Source organism: Branchiostoma floridae, chromosome 12, assembly GCF_000003815.2.
Source record: "Branchiostoma floridae strain S238N-H82 chromosome 12, Bfl_VNyyK, whole genome shotgun sequence".
NCBI classification, from domain to species: Eukaryota; Metazoa; Chordata; class Leptocardii; order Amphioxiformes; family Branchiostomatidae; genus Branchiostoma; species Branchiostoma floridae.
In genome coordinates, this window is record NC_049990.1 from 6,769,127 (window position 1) to 6,785,862 (window position 16,736).

Sequence of the window (16,736 nt, forward strand, 5' to 3'; positions counted from 1 at the left end):
CAATCCGGCCCCGATAGACGGCGTAGTGTACACTCCCGGCGTTGACATCCACCGTGTGTCAACAAGTAAGGGTTTGGATCTAGACAGAAAGATAGGCATCTTCGAACACGAATACAGGCAAACTGCTTTGAAATAAAACATAAAATCATATGTCAGAGCTTTCATTAAAAGGAACGAAATAAACGGAGTAGAAATAACTCCTAAATACCCTAAAAAAGGTGGCCTCTCGAAAATTTAATCATGAAATGCATAGATCTTCGCGTTGTTTATTAAATTAATTTCATTTCTTCATCAAATTCAAATCCAATTGGTACACCTTTCATTCAGCCAATGTTGTCATACTGATAACTATTGATAATATGTTATGTTCATCGCATGCAATCATTTCTAAAGATGATACACGTTACAAGAAAAATCAGAGTTAAACATACATGGGGAATCAGGCGTACAAAATACGGTTATTTGCCAAATAATGTGTAAAATATGTCTTTTCCATTTCCCCAGTTGACGGCCTGTGTTACAACCTGCCGGCCGGCCCCCTGGCGGTGGCTTTGAACGTCGGCACATGCGCTGGGTACGGAGTCGGAGACGCCTACACTGGCTGGAACTCTTACTCTAGGGTGATCCTGGAGGAACTGGACATGGCTGACTAGCGTGTCTCTGTCGCTTGTTATTTTGTGATTATCTCAAAGAAAAATGGAGATATGATTTTGAGTGTGTCTGTGTGTGTGTGTGTGTGTGCGTGTGTGTGTGTGTGTGTGTGTGTGTGTGTGTGTGTGTGCGTGTTAGAATCTCCGGATATTTGTGGTCAACATAACTTAAGAACCTCTGAATGGATTGTATTAGTATTTGGTTAGTGGATAGGGACTGGGAAGCCAAAGGTCAAGGTCAATTTTTGCCATGTTTCGGCAGGATGTTTCGGCAGAGACGTTTAACTTTCTCTGCCGAAACATCATGTGTACTCCCTTGGTACTTCTAATGTCTGGATTTGCTTTGAAAACAGCAAATTTATTCCTTCAGCCGTATGTGGTTTCGTTGTTTTGCTGGTAACTTTTTTTCTAAAGACGGGTCACCAATGACGGCAAAGATTTTTCCTATGTTTCTCAACAAACACGCGATGAAAAAGAATCACATGAAAGACCAAGGATATATTTTGGAAAGACGCACAAAACGGGTGAATAACGCTATTTTCGAATTATGTTATTGTTATCACTACGAGAATGGACATATTTGTATCGTACTGCAAATGGACAATAAGGCAAAGTACTGTGCTTTTAGGCTAATTCCATGGGGAGAGCGTCACCAATGAACACCCTAACACAATTCTATACTATTTATTGGACTCACTCCCTGAGAGCGTCGCCAAAAAGTATGGTTCAGAAGATCTCAGTTATGTCACGTGGCAAGGAAAAGGTTAGGGTTACGCTTGACTTTGAGCCACGATCGTCACAAGGAAGTAGCAGAGTTCCGAGTCTTCCTGACGACACTTTACTCTATACAACCGAGGAGAATCCATCATGGGTTTTTACTGCCGTGTGGCGGTTGCTGTGGTCGTTGTGGTGATGTTGACACCAACAAGTCGCAGCCAAGACGACAGGACCGGACAGGTGCATGTAGGAATTCAAAGGAGTGGATCATTTTGCTCACCCGAGACTCACACAGTATCGTATAAAGTGTCATTTTGTGTTGAAATTCCTCATGTATCATATTTGTTGATAGATTTATCAGTACTCAATGTAACGTTAGGTTGTATCTCTGTTATATTTTATCTAACCGTTACCTCCCTCATGATCTTAATTAATGAATTCGACAAGCGGCCCGATTTGAGCTTCTCGTGAATAAATAATGATTCAAACAAACAAAACATCGTAGGTACCTTGATGAAGGTTAGACATCCATGTAATAAGATATGCCAAAAAGCAGCTACTCATTGACAAGCAACTGGATATGACTTTGGGAAATCGTTGTATAGCGGACATGACTCCATTGAACTACACACATACCAACTGTAGTCTATAGCTTCTTGAGTCATGCTCTTATAATCACGAAACTGCCCCAAAACCAAACCACACGCGCAACGAACATAAGGCCACAGCAAGTAAATTTTATGGATGACCGCTCATCAATTTTCACCTGATTTAAGAACAAAATGAGTGTAGTTGTAGAAGAAGAAGAGGGGTTTCTCATTGGAGGAGGCACCAAGAGTCGCTGGCCGACAGACAACGATGGAAGAACTTCCTGAAGCCTTACGTACCACTGGGTACAGAAGAGGATTGAGTGAGTGAGTGAGTGAGTGAGTGAGTGAGTGAGTGAGTGAGTTGCCAGCTTGGCAAGGGATATATACCAGTGTACCACACTTATGTCACAAAACAGGGAACAGGGAAATCTACCACAAGACCTACGAGACGCTGTCATCATTACCCTGTACAAAAACAAAGGGGAAAAGTCAGACTGCTCAAATTACAGGGGGATAACTCTTCTCTCCATCGCAGGCAAAATCCTGGCAAGAATTCTCCTAAACAGACTGGTACCTGCCGTTGCAGAACGCCACCTACCAGAGAGCCAATGTGGCTTCAGAGCTAACAGGGGCACCACCGACATGGTCTTCGTGCTCAGGCAGCTCCAGGAAAAATGCCGCGAGCAGAACAAGGGTCTATACGTCACCTTCGTGGATTTGACGAAGGCCTTTGACACAGTGAGCAGGAAAGGCCTATGGCAGATCATGGACCGCCTAGGTTGTCCACCAAAGTTCCTCAGCATGGTCATCCAGCTACACGAGAGCCAGCATGGCCAGGTCAGAAGCAGGAACGACCTTTCAGAGTCCTTCCCGATCACCAACGGGGTGAAACAGGGTTGTGTCTTAGCCCCAACCCTCTTCACCATCTTCTTCAGTGTGATGCTCCAACAGGCCACAGAAGATCTCGGCGACGAAGACGGCATCTACATAAGATACCGCTTGGATGGTAGCCTGTTCAACTTGCGGCGACTACAGGCCCATACCAAGACATTAGAGCAGCTCATACGGGAGCTACTCTTTGCTGACGATGCTGCCCTTGTGACACACACGGAGACTACCATGCAGCGTGTAACTTCCTGCTTTGCGGAGGCAGTCAGACTGTTTGGTCTCGAAATCAGCCTGAAAAAGACAGAAGTTCTCCACCAACCAGCTCCACAGGAGGTGTACCACCCACCTCGTATTATGATTGACATGTCAGAACTGAAGCCAGTCCACCAGTTCACCTACCTGGGGAGCACTATTTCCTCTGATGCAAGAATTGACAAGGAGGTGGACAATAGACTAGCTAAAGCAAACAGTGCTTTTGGCAGACTCCACAGTCGAGTTTGGAAAAACAAGCACCTGAAGAAAGCCACAAAAGTCAGTGTCTACAGAGCCGTGGTACTGACGACCCTTCTGTATGGCTCAGAGTCATGGGTCACATATAGATACCACCTGCGTCTCCTAGAACGGTTTCACCAACGATGTCTTCGCACCATCCTCAACATACACTGGAGTGACTACATCACTAACGTTGAAGTCCTTGAGCAAGCAGAGATCCCCAGCATCGAGGCCACCCTGATGAAGACGCAGTTGCGCTGGGCAGGTCATGTCTCAAGAATGGAGGATCATCGTCTGCCAAAGATTGTCCTCTATGGCGAACTCTCCACCGGCCACCGCCGCAGGGGAGCACCAAAGAAGAGATTCAAAGACTCTCTGAAGAAATCTCTGGCTTCTTGCCACATCGACCTTCACCAATGGTCAGCCCTTGCTGCTGAACGTGAGGCTTGGCGACACACTGTAAACCAGTCAGTCACTACCTTCGAGACGAACCGCAAAGCTGCACTTGTAGAGAAGCGCAGTAGGAGGAAGACCCGCAAAGTCACGGCTCCAACTACAGACCTAGCATTGACCTGCAGCCGCTGCGGCCGAGTCTGCCTGTCACGGATTGGGCTCGTCAGCCACCAGCGCGCCTGCACCAGACGTGTGAAACAACCCTAGACGATCTTCGTCAGCGAAGAAAAGCCGAGAGAGACCACACTGATGTCACTTTAACTACACTAGTTCACTTCTTTAATACAGGAATGAATGCCTTGTTAGTTGTGATGCCACGTTTTGTCACTTCAAATCTTGTTACGACGTTTATGGTGTATATTTTGAAAATTGAGCCATCTCGTTTTTTTTCATTCTCCTACACAGAGGGACCACAGTCGTGTCTAAACTCCCCATAGGCTAGTGCCGTTGGGGACGTGGCGTTTTATCGCGCTATCTCATTATTTTTGCATTCTGCATAGGATGCCATCCATTAAATTTACTTGCTGTGGCCTAAGTTTCTTTGGAAATGACACCGAGGGTTTTCTTTCCATGCGGAAGAATAAGGTAAACATAGAGTCACGTATTCGATGGTGTGTGTGTGTGAGGGGGGGGGGGGGGGGGGGTTACAATAATAAGGAGCTCTATGGACAAGCACCCCTTTTGGGGGGGGCGGGCATCACTATGAAAGTTCATTCCGCAGGGCATTACTGATACAAAAGTTCAGGCCCCAGTGGTAACGTTACCTGTAGGTAACATGAAAGGAGATGGACATATAGTGTAGAACAATATATTAAAAAACTGTTACCCCCCTTTTTTTGCGCATTTTCTTGTTTACAAAAGTACTTTCTTCATACGCCATGCTTTTTTGCCATTTCAAACAGTGTTGTGGCAGTTGCGTTAGCGGACCTCATGGGTTAACCCCGGTAACAGGGGGAACAACGGTCTCCCTGGGAACAATGGTCTCCCTTGCAACATCGGCACTCCTGGTCGTGATGGCGCGAAAGGAGACCGGGGGGGAGACTGGGTCTCCAGGCACAGCAGCCAGAGCGAGAGTGAAGCAGTGTGTCTGGAACAACCTGAATAACGACGCGGACTCCGGGAAGATTGTGGTAACCATTCAACACAATCTCAGTATTAAACTTTCTATCCATTCGTATCAGCCTGGATGTCAGACTCCCGATCTCATTAATTCTATCTATCGATAGAGTCTAAATCCGAGCAAGGAGGTTGAGGATTTGGCTTGTGAAGGCCATGGAAACAGTCTGGCGTCCAGGCTACATGCATTTATATCGTCCATAGCCCGAGCGATTGAGTTAGTAGTGGATTAGTTTGTTCTATGTAGTATAGGTCTAGAAGACAAGGATGCATCAGTTTGAGATCAGTACCAAAAGGCAAACTTTGACACTAAACGGAACAAGAGTTCGTAGACCTCAGACCTGCATGAAATGTATTGGGTGTTTGTAGACTTGTGTAACTGGTTTGTTTATAACGGTGGTGGAAGTTGATTGTCCTGGATAGATATCTTCTTCTGGATGTTTAACGCCCAAAATGCCCCCGCACACAAAAAAGGGGCAACCTGCAGTATTATGTTCAAGGCCCAAAATCAAACCTAACTTGCGAGACACCACCACCAATCCATTTACCAAAAAACATCACAATCGCACGTTTCGGTCTGGAGATATAGTGCCGGAAATGCCACTTTACACTTTATCAAGTTTATACACAAGGAGGCCCCAAATCAAACCTGACCGTTAAGACATATAGCACCAGAAACGCCCCCCCCCCCCCACACACCCAAAAGGCAACCCGCAGTGTCAAGTTCAAACACCAGGAGGCCTAAGATCAAACCTGGCCGTCAAGCTACTACCAACAAGGCATGTACCAAATATTGCGATCGCATGTTTTGTTCTGGAGATATTTCGCAAATAAAATACAGATAAAACACCCAGGACACAATATAAAACTTGACCATTAGTACAAAAGTGAGCAAATACAATGATGACACACGTATACATAGCAACTTACACATACCTTTCTCATTACACAACTGTTCAGTATACCCCTAACAACTTGAACAATAAAGAAGCACATACAGTACCACTTTTTGTACAATAACGTTCCCTACATTTCTTCTTCTGTTTGGATAGTTGCTTTCACTTTCGTTTCCCCATGATTATCGAAAGCAGCTAACTTAGAGATCCTCGCAAACTACAACACACCTCTGGAAGCACCAGTAAGATAACAAAAACATGCCCAGCACCAGTACAAATACACTTATGTACATGATAAATGACGTACGCTAGCGCAACTTTTATATGTTACAGAAACACACCACTGGACACCTTATCTTTGGCTAATTGCAAAAGTTAACTGACCCTAATCTAAACAAGGGCTAAACCAAAAACAGACCTGGCAAATTCAAGCAGATGTGAGGAGACCCCCAATTAACACAAAAATCAACATTCTGTGCCAGGTTCAAAGTCAATTAGGCCCAAAGTCAAACCTGACCGTCTGGCCACCACACCCAACCAATCTACAAAATACCATAGCGTTTGGAATGCAATTAGCACCAGGTGCGTCAGGCATGCGGTCGGCAGGCGTTGTGTGCGTCCGGAATACGCCCAACATACGTACCTCATACGCAGCTATTCGCAGCACGGAAAATTCTATTGCGCAAAATATGCAGTCATACGCAACTGATGCGAATTTGATACGCTGAAGTCGTGACTAAAACGCCAGACGGGCTCGACGTACAATTTGATTTATTAAAAAAAAATTCCAAATGTTGAGCGTACGGCCGCGTATTGACAAAATTTCATGCGGAAATCATGCGCACTTGAAATATACGCAGGTGTGACCCCCCTTTAGCTTTTAAGTAAGTTTTTGGTATAAGTCGATGTGATGTGTTCTATATGCGAAATAAACACCGAGTTATACACCACAGAAAACATCACAACCGACATAAACCATATTTAGGTCACAGAGTATGTTACCTACGGTCGCTCCTTCCCTTTCAAAGTCTGACACTAAACCTGTCCTGCAGTTCCAAAACAAACCGCTAGGGGGCCCAAACCTATACCACTTACTCTTTGCATCTAGAGCTGTCTATCACTAAAAATCATAGCCGCAGCATGTCCAGATCTCGAGACATCAAACCCGGAAGTTACTCTTCAGTACCGTAACTGGCAGCTAGGGGTCCCAAAATCTAATCGCCTCCGGGTCTCATCAAGACCTACTCATAAACCGAATATCGATACAATCCATCCAAGCGTTCTTGAGTTATGCTGGTCTTCTACACACAAACGCTACCCAAAATATAACCTTCTTGGCAAAGGTAATAAATTTCCCTTCATTGAAGGCACACATAGGAATCATCTGCCATCCCACATACAGGACTGCCAGTTCAACAAAGCGTCCTCAACAACCGCCCTGCGCCTGACGTGGAATGGCGAGCTCAGGTATCATGGATTCGGCTCGAGTGCCTGCCTGCGCTGGTTCTTCACTATTAACGGCGAGGAGTGCAGCAATCCGGCCCCGATAGACGGCATAGCGTACACTTACGGCTTTGACATCCATCGTGTTTCAACAAGTAAGGAGTTAGATCTACTTCTTATGGAAAGAAAGCAAGCATCCTCTCGGACAACAGTACAAGGAAACTGCTTTGAAATAAAACAGGGCATATGTCAGAGCTTTCATTAAAGGAACGAAAAAAACGGAGTAGAAATTACTCAACAAAATACCTTATAGAAAGCTAGCCTGTCCATAATGAAATAAAGGTAACTTAGTCATGAAATGGTAGCATAGATCTTCGCGCTGTTTACGGGACCACTGTTTTTATTTTTTCCGATATATGCAAATTAATTTGATTTCTTGATTTGATTTAAATCCATTTGGTACACCTTTCATTCAGCCAAGGTTTTCATATTGATTACTATTAATAATATGCTATGCTCATTGCAAGCATTTGTAAAGATGATACACGTTACAAATAAAGTCAAAGTTCAACATGAGGCACCAGGCGTTAAAAGATACTGTAATTTGCCAAATAATGTGTAAAATATGTCGCTTTCCATTTTCCCAGTTGACGGCCTGTGCTACAACCTGCCGGCCGGACCTCTGATGGTGGCTTTGAATGTCGGCACATGCGCACATGGACAAGCTGCAGACGCCATGGCGGGCTATAATTCTTCCTCTAGAGTGATCCTGGAGGAACTGGACATGGCTGACTAGCGTGTCTCTGTCACTTGTTATTTTGAAATCATCTTCAAGAAAAATGGAGATATTGGTTTGGGTGTGTCTGTGTGTGTGTTTGTCTGTGGGCTCTTTTGTCAAACAAAATCTTCCAAGAAGAATAACTGAAGAAAGGAACGACGTATCACATTCTGTTTTGATTACTGTGCTGTTCTTTTGGCTGTATTTTTCTCGAGTTTTCCTCTAAATCCGGCAGTTCATGATTTTATAGCACATTACCGGGTGGATGTTTGATATTTTTTGTTTGTGTGTCTGTACACATTACGTGCCGTGTTAAATGTGGTGTTTCATTTCCCGATTGTTCTCCTGTAGTTAACTGTAAACCCAATGTATTATTACACACACAGGATGTCTCGGCAGAGAAAAGTTGTCGTCTATCAATTTTCCGTGTACTTAACACCGCCATGCTTACTTTTTGTTACAAAGTTGAAAACTGAAACCTGCTTTAGAACAACCGCAACAATAAAGAAACTTTTCAACTGTCACATAGACTGATATAGGTAATATCTCTACAAACTTCAGTCAAACTACACTCTTTCTTGGTTATGCATCAGTCATTTATACAATGACATTCGACCGTGACGACTCTTTCTGCTTCAGAGAAACAATCAACATATTTACTTCGTTACCTTGCTGCTGTGAATAAATATTGATTCCACAAGTCATTTGTTCTCATATGTTCTTTGCTAGTGGGCTGGCATCGCAGTTCCAAATAGCACATGAAAGTAGAAAAGAAAAGAAAATGAAAAAAAAATTATAGACCTGGTGCCTTGGGTACCGTCATGTAAAGAACTACATTAGCTTGTCATTTGATGTAGTTAGAACGGCCAAGTCATTGGATTAAATCCATTAGACACATCTTGGTTGCCTGTGGTTTTAAACAATGACAATAAATTATTTTCCTTTTTGCGTCGCTTTCCTGAAACTTGACGTTCGTCCATTCGTATTTCCTTTCGTTCCTTTGTCCATGGTCTACCTCCTTATCTTTGTGTACGCTTTGTGATGTCTATTGCACACAACACTTGAAATTGGAAGATTTGTGGGTCCTGAAAATGAACTGGAAAATTCTTCAGTTTAAAAAAAGGTTTTCGGCGTTAGCACAGTATCAAAACAAAAGACAAACCACTCATACCCGGGCAGAATAAGAAATGCCTAGAATTCTTGCATATGGAACACAGCATTATACTATTAGGCTCGTTCTATGAGAGCGTCGCGAATTAAAACCGTAATACTATACTATTTTACTCGCTCCCTGAGAGCGTCGCCAAAAAGTATTGTCCAGTAGCTACAGATCGCAGTGCTGTCACGTGACAAGAAGAAGGATACATACATAGGGGTTACATTTACGTTGACGTCCGTCAAGGAAGTAGCAGAGTTCCGAGTCTTCCTCACAACACTTCAGTCTAGAACAGCCGACGAGAGTCCATCATAAGTTTTTACTGCCGTGTGGCGGTTTTGGTGGTCGTTGTGGCGATGTTGACACCAACAAGTCGCAGCCAAGACGTCAGGACCGGACAGGTGGGAGGAGTGGGTCCTTCAGGCTCACCTGAGACTCACACAGTATCGTATTAAGTTTCATTTGTATTCAACTTCCTCATAACGTGGGTTCCGCGTTGGACGCATTACCTTCAACTTGGAACGAACTCGCTTCTTTACACATTGTATTGCCTTCATTTCCGTTATAACGTAATGTTTTATATGGATATTACAAGGATATGTACATCTACAAATAACTATTTACAGAAATAGCTGTTGGCAAAAGTCGTCGCACAATATACGCAACTTCAAAGCTTAATCAAAGAAAACGTTAATGTCTTTTACGCCGTTGGACAAGATGAACTTTCCCATGAAACTTCGTTACTAAATGTTAAGATGCATATATTGTGTAACGAATTTCCAAGCGTTGTTTCCGGATTGAGACAGGCGCAAAGACGAACAACACCTGTGAAGAAACAAAATATATTTGTTAGCCACTGTTTCGGAGACTGTTTCGAACCATTTCTGTTGACGCTCAAAGTATAAAGAGTTCTATGATGGACCCACATGCCAAGTATAGCAGTCCCTCCGTAACTTCTTGAGTTATGCTCTTGTTTAATCTATTATCACGAAACTGCTCACAAACTAAACCTAACTAGCTACAGAAAACAGACCTTTCTGAGAATGGCAACAATGGTTTCTTTTCATGCAACAGTATGAGGTTCACAGACAGTCAACTAAGTTTTAATGGTGCGGGTAGCAGCTTCACAATGTTAAACAGTGCTCTGGACAAGTACCATTGTGGTGGCCAGTCATTGATTTGCACAGTGCATGACTATACTCATAATGTTTGTATATCTTACATTTGAACAAATAGATGCAATCTGCGAAAATGTTTTCAATTACTATTGCGTAAAAAATACTCTGTCCATTTTTGGAGTATTTTCTTGTCGCACAAGTATTCACACGTCATGTGTATATTTTTGTCATTTCACACAGTATTGTGGCAGTTGCGTTAGCGGACCTCAGGGGTTACCCGGTGTCCCTGGCAACAACGGTCTCCCTGGTAACCACGGCGTCCCTGGCAACAGCGGCGCTCCAGGTCGTGATGGCGCGAAAGGAGACCGAGGGGAGCAGGGACTGGTCGGCGGGGACGGCGCGAAAGGAGACCGAGGGGAGCAGGGACCGGTCGGTGGGGATGGTGCTAGGGGAGACCGGGGAGAAAAGGGGGAGACTGGGTCTCCAGGCACAGCAGCCAGAGCGAGAGTGAAGCAGTGTGTCTGGAACAACCTGAATAACGGGGCGGACTCTGGGAGGATTGTGGTAACCATTCACCACAATCTCCTTTCTACCCATGTACAACGGTCTGGATGTCAGACCCCCGATGTCAATGATATCTATTGTTTATTAGAGTCTAACTCCGGGGAGGGGGCGGGGGGTTGTAGACTTAGGAGCATGTTGACCCTGGAGCCGATGATTTAGCTTGTGAAGTCCATGGAAACAGTCTGGCGTCAAGGCTACATATCGTTCATGTTCTATTAATTTAAGAGCAGTACCGCGAAAAAAAAAATAACGTTATATATATATATATGTATCCACATGATCTTACAATATGTATATATATGTGTATCCAAACATATTCATATACATTGTGACCAGCCTGCCCAGCTCTGTCCTGCCACTTGCTAGCAGGAAGAAAGTGAACAAAAACAATACATTTCCCTCCCGTCAACCGTGAAGATTAACATAAGAATCATCTGTCATTCCACCAACAGGACTGCCAGTTCAACAAGGTGTCCTCAACAACCGCTCTGCGCCTGACGTGGAACGGTGATCTGAGGTACACAGGATCTGCCGCCGGCTGCATGCGCTGGTTCTTCACCGTTAACGGCGAGGAGTGCAACAATCCGGCCCCGATAGACGGCGTAGTGTACACTACCGGGGTAAACGTCCACCGTGTGTCAACAAGTAAGGGACTATATATCTACTATTTATGGAGAGAAAGCTGGCGTCCTGTCGAACAACAATACATGGAAGCTGCTTTGAAATAAAACAGAGCATATTTATGTGTGTGTATGTGGAATCAGGCGTTATTAAGTTACGGCAATTTGCCAAATGATGAAAATAGTACCCTATCCGCAGTGACCCCAGGCGAATCTCCGGAAGAAGGTTAAGGTATGGGCAAAAAAGTCCGGAGTGTCGACCGAAGGGTCACTGAACGGTCTACGAGCAGAGAACGGGAAAAAGGGCGGGAGGGCGGGTGTTTTAGTGCCCTTACTTCCCCAAACGTCCCACGTCTCTTGTGCAACACATCCACGGCAACGGGGACGGTCTGACACAAGCTACACCAATCTTCTTGTCCGCGGCTGGATTAGCGAATGTTCGGCGGGCCGCCCTAAACTCATCCAACATCTTCTTCTTCGCCGCATCCCAGCTACCCCCAAAGCGGGCTACCGCCATTTTCCAATCCCCGCTATCCAGTGTCTTACCAAAAGAATCTTACTTCATCCAAGCCCCGCCAGACATTCTAGATCATTTGCCGCCCTATCTCTTTTCCCTTTTGGAACCGAGTTCAAAGCCATCCGCGGTAGGCGTGTACCAGGCCCAGTCACCTCCCCGCGCTTGACGAACGCAACAATAGACCCTTCTCCATGTTCCTAGTTCAAGATGTGTTGTTACCATCTCCAGGATGGTGTCAAGCTCTTGATGTCGCTTGACAAGTTCCTAAACCGTACGAAACCTCACAAAGTTCAGACGCATTATGAATTCAATTTAGTTCCCAGCTTCATAGGCCTGTCTTTCCATACCCTCCTCATATCTTTATACCATCCACTTAAAATCATACACCCTCAAGTCACTTCCGTCCATGTCCCTCTACTTTCTAAAGCTCCCCAGCTACCTCCGTCCGACCTCTCCGGCGTAGCTCGGCCAACATATGGGAATGAAAGGCTCTGGGCGTATAAAAGGTTCTATGGACAGGTGAGGATGTACAGGTGGTTAATGAGAGCACGTGGACTGCTCCCGACCAGGTGTCGGCTCTGTCTGTAAAAACCAAGCATAGGGTGGCCAAACTCAAAAAATCGATTTTCCTTAAATTTTGTGTGGTGGTAGGGCCTTGGTCCAAACCTACAAAAATGGCAAAGTTTTAGATCTGCGGTCACCGGTTGCCATGGCAACGGCCATTTTTCAAAATGGCGGATTTTCACCAAGGGAAGGCCTTGGTCGCGTCCAAAATAGGCCTTCTTTGGACTCCTGTAGCCCCCACAAATTAACAGATATTTTATTGATTCTCGGATATGTTATTACCCATATTCTAATGAGAAAAATAATATATAGTGATGCTCAAAATGTTTTTGTAGTGAGGTGCAGCAGATGTTTGAAAATGATGTGTTTTCGTGAATTTCCAAAATTGACAAAAATCAATTTTTTGACCATTTTTATTGACCATTAGCTCATTTACAGGCAAATCAATTTGCTTGATTTTTGGCACAGTTATAGTTTGAACCTTTGTATACATCATATGTAAAAAAAAGTTTGGGCCTCTTACGTATCGGACCGTGGTGGCCCCGAGAGTAAACCAATATTTCCATTTCAAGAAAATCGTAACCATAGAATTATTCCTGGAAAAACAGTCATAGCTTACCAAAAATGAATCTTAGTTTCATTTTATGTAGCAGAGGAACTTACCTATCACTTATAAAAGCAGGGTTGTTCTAGATTTTTTTATAATTGCTTTTAAAATGATTTTATTGAGTTTTTTTGGTTATTTTTAGACCAAAAAAATGTATATTTTGGCCCAAGCACCCTGGTATTGCAACCAAATGACCTGAAATTTGGTATAGGAATGTCCTGGACATGTACACACATGGGTTGATAACTGGTTTGCCATGTAATAGAACAAAATGCGGAATTTGGTGACTTTTTTTGGCATTTTCGGCCCAAAAAGTACATTTTTGGCCCCTGTACCCTGGTTTTACAACCGAATGCACTGAAATTTGGTATAGGAATGCCCTGGACACATGCGCACATAGATTCAATAACCATTTTGGCATACTGTTCAACAAAATGCTTAATTCTGTGATTTTTGGTTTATTTCTTTCCAAAAAATGTACATTTTTGGCTCCCATACCCTGGTTTTACAACTGAATGACCTGGAATTCGGTATAGGAATGCCCTGAACATACATGTATGCGCACATGGATTCAATAACATGTTTTGCATACTGTACAACAAAATGCTTTATTTTGAACTTTTTGCCATTCTTTTTCCAAAAATCATTTTTTGCTCCTGTTCCCTGGTTTTCCAAGTAAATAACCGGTAAAAATTTGGTATAGGAGTGCCTTGGGAATGGCTTTTATAGCCCGTTTTTGCATACAGTGCAACAAAACGCGTAATGTTGTAATTTTTGGTCGTTGTTTTACCCAAAGTACATTTCTGGCTCTTTCTATAATTTTTGGCGCCAAAAGTACATTTTTGGCCCATTAAACCCTGGTTTTACAACTAAATGACCTGAACTTTGGTATGGAAATGCCCTGGACACATGCGCACATAGAGTCAATAATAATTTTGGCATGATAATGGCCGTTTCTTCGTATCCGAAGATCAATGGTAGGCAGACAAGGTTGATTAGACGACCAGTCTGCCTGGCCTGCACGTGACTATTTTTAAGTTGAAGGAGGGGTGTGCACTCCCTACTCCACCCTCTCGTCTACTGGCGCACTAAGTCCTACAGGAACAGAACTGTTTGCCACGTAAGACGGCCACAGCAGATGCAGGTTTATTATTTGGAGTTTCCGTCTCCTAGGAGGACTTCCGACCAAGGATGTGAGGGGTTCCTCCTACCCCCGAATCGAGTGTCATGGCGGGTGCTTCATGCCCGAACATGCCCCTAAGGCTTGTCTCGGCCACAAAGCCCCACCAAGGCCACTAGCCGAAGCTAGATACTCATTTAAACATGAGTTAAGTGAGGAAAGTCGTGTAAAGTGCCTTTCCCAAGGGCACAAGATCGGTGACACAGCAGTCGGATTCGAACCCGCCACCTCTTGGTTTCGAGCCGAATGTGCTGCCCCGTGCCACGCGGCCCCATTTTGGCATACTGTGCAACAAAATGCTAAATTTTGGTCATTTTTTTTTACCAAAAAAAGTATATTTTTGGCTCCTGTACCCTGGCTCTACAACTAAATGACCTGTATTCGGTATGGGAATGTCCTTGACATAAGCGCTGATGGATCCAATAACACATTTGGCATACAATACAACAAAATGCTTAATTTGTTATTTTGGGCCATTTTTTAAAAACAAGAAAGTGCACTTTTGGCTCGTGTAGCCTGGTTTCACAACTAGAAAAATTTAGAAGACCTGAACGATTTTTTTTACCCCCCCCCCCCAAAAAAAAACATTTTGGCTCCTGTACCCTGTTTTTCCAACTAAATAATATTAAATTCTGAAACTTTTTGGCAATTTACAAAGACACGTCATCTTTTAACATCTGCTGCACCTCACTACAAAAAACTTTCGAGTATAACTTTATACCACTTTTCTTATTACTAAATATGGGTAATAACATATACGGGAATGAATAGAATATCTCTTACTTTGTGGGGGTTACAGGCGTCTAGGAGGTAATTTGCCTGTAATGCCTAATAGGGAACAGGAGCCAGAAATGTACTTTGGGTAAAACAATGACCCAAAAGTACAACATTAAGCGTTTTGTTGCACTGTATGCAAAAACGGGCTATAAAAGCCATTTCCAAGGCGCTCCTATACCAAATTTTTACCGGTTATTTACTTGGAAAACCAGGGAACAGGAGCAAAAAATGATTTTGGGAAAAAAGAATGGCAAAAAGTTCAAAATAAAGCATTTTGTTGTACTGTATGCAAAACATGTTATTGAATCCATGTGCGCATACATGACATTGTATGTTCAGGGCATTCCTATACCGAATTCCAGGTCATTCAGTTGTAAAACCAGGGTATGGGAGCCAAAAATGTACTTTTTTTGGAAAAAAATAAACCAAAAATCACAAAATTAATCATTTTGTTGAACAGTATGCCAAAATGGTTATTGAATCTATGTGCGCATGTGTCCAGGGCATTCCTATACCAAATTTCAGTGCATTCGGTTGTAAAACCAGGGTACAGGGGCCAAAAATGTACTTTTTGGGCCGAAAATGCCAAAAAAAGTCACCAAATTCCGCATTTTGTTCTATTACATGGCAAACCAGTTATCAACCCATGTGTGTACATGTCCAGGACATTCCTATATCAAATTTCAGGTCATTTGGTTGCAATACCAGGGTGCTTGGGCCAAAATATACATTTTTTGGTCTAAAAATGACCAAAAAAACTCAATAAAATCATTTTAAAGGCAATCATAAAAAAATCTAGAACAACCCTGCTTTTATAAGTGATAGGTAAGTTCCTCTGCTACATAAAATGAAACTGAGATTCATTTTTGGTAAGCTATGACTGTTTTTCCAGGAATAATTCTATGGTTACGATTTTCTTGAAATGGAAATATTGGTTTACTCTCGGGGCCACCACGGTCCGATACGTAAGAGGCCCAAACTTTTTTTTACATATGATGTATACAAAGGTTCAAACTATAACTGTGCCAAAAATCAAGCAAATTGATTTGCCTGTAAATGAGCTAATGGTCAATAAAAATGGTCAAAAAATTGATTTTTGTCAATTTTGGAAATTCACGAAAACACATCATTTTCAAACATCTGCTGCACCTCACTACAAAAACATTTTGAGCATCACTATATATTATTTTTCTCATTAGAATATGGGTAATAACATATCCGAGAATCAATAAAATATCTGTTAATTTGTGCGGGCTACAGGAGTCCAAAGAAGGCCTATTTTGGACGCGACCAAGGCCTTCTCTTGGTGAAAATCCGCCATTTTGAAAAATGGCCGTTGCCATGGCAACCGGTGACCGCAGATCTAAAACTTTGCCATTTTTGTAGGTTTGGACCAAGGCCCTACCACCACACAAAATTTAAGGAAAATCGATTTTTTGAGTTTGGCCAACTTTTTCTGATTTTGCTTGGTTTTTACAGACATCAGCTCTTAACGACGCGAAACCCGGTCAGAAGCAATCATGTGCCTCATTTGGAATAGTACCCTATCCGCAGTGACCCCAGGCGAATCTCCGGAAGAAGGTTAAGGTATGGACAAAAAAGTCCTCCGT

At 43.3% G+C, this 16,736-nt stretch overlaps 2 protein-coding genes across 2 annotated transcripts in view; both read left to right on the forward strand.

The window, feature by feature from the left end:
- Positions 1 to 4,767: 4,767 nt before the first annotated feature.
- Positions 4,768 to 8,041, forward strand: LOC118428083 (collagen triple helix repeat-containing protein 1-like). The gene is made up of 3 exons (XM_035838051.1): positions 4,768 to 4,920; positions 7,205 to 7,400; positions 7,893 to 8,041. The coding sequence occupies exons 1-3, from the start codon at positions 4,768 to 4,770 to the stop codon at positions 8,039 to 8,041; spliced, it is 498 nt and encodes a 165-aa protein (XP_035693944.1).
- Positions 8,042 to 10,744: 2,703 nt separating this feature from the next.
- Positions 10,745 to 16,736, forward strand: part of LOC118428109 (collagen triple helix repeat-containing protein 1-like) — a 13,644-nt gene continuing 7,652 nt past the window's right edge. The window contains exons 1-2 of the mRNA XM_035838081.1: positions 10,745 to 10,861; positions 11,314 to 11,506. Coding sequence (XP_035693974.1) covers positions 11,404 to 11,506 — 103 coding nt within the window. The 5' untranslated portion in view covers positions 10,745 to 10,861; positions 11,314 to 11,403. The remainder of the gene's footprint in view (positions 10,862 to 11,313; positions 11,507 to 16,736) is intronic.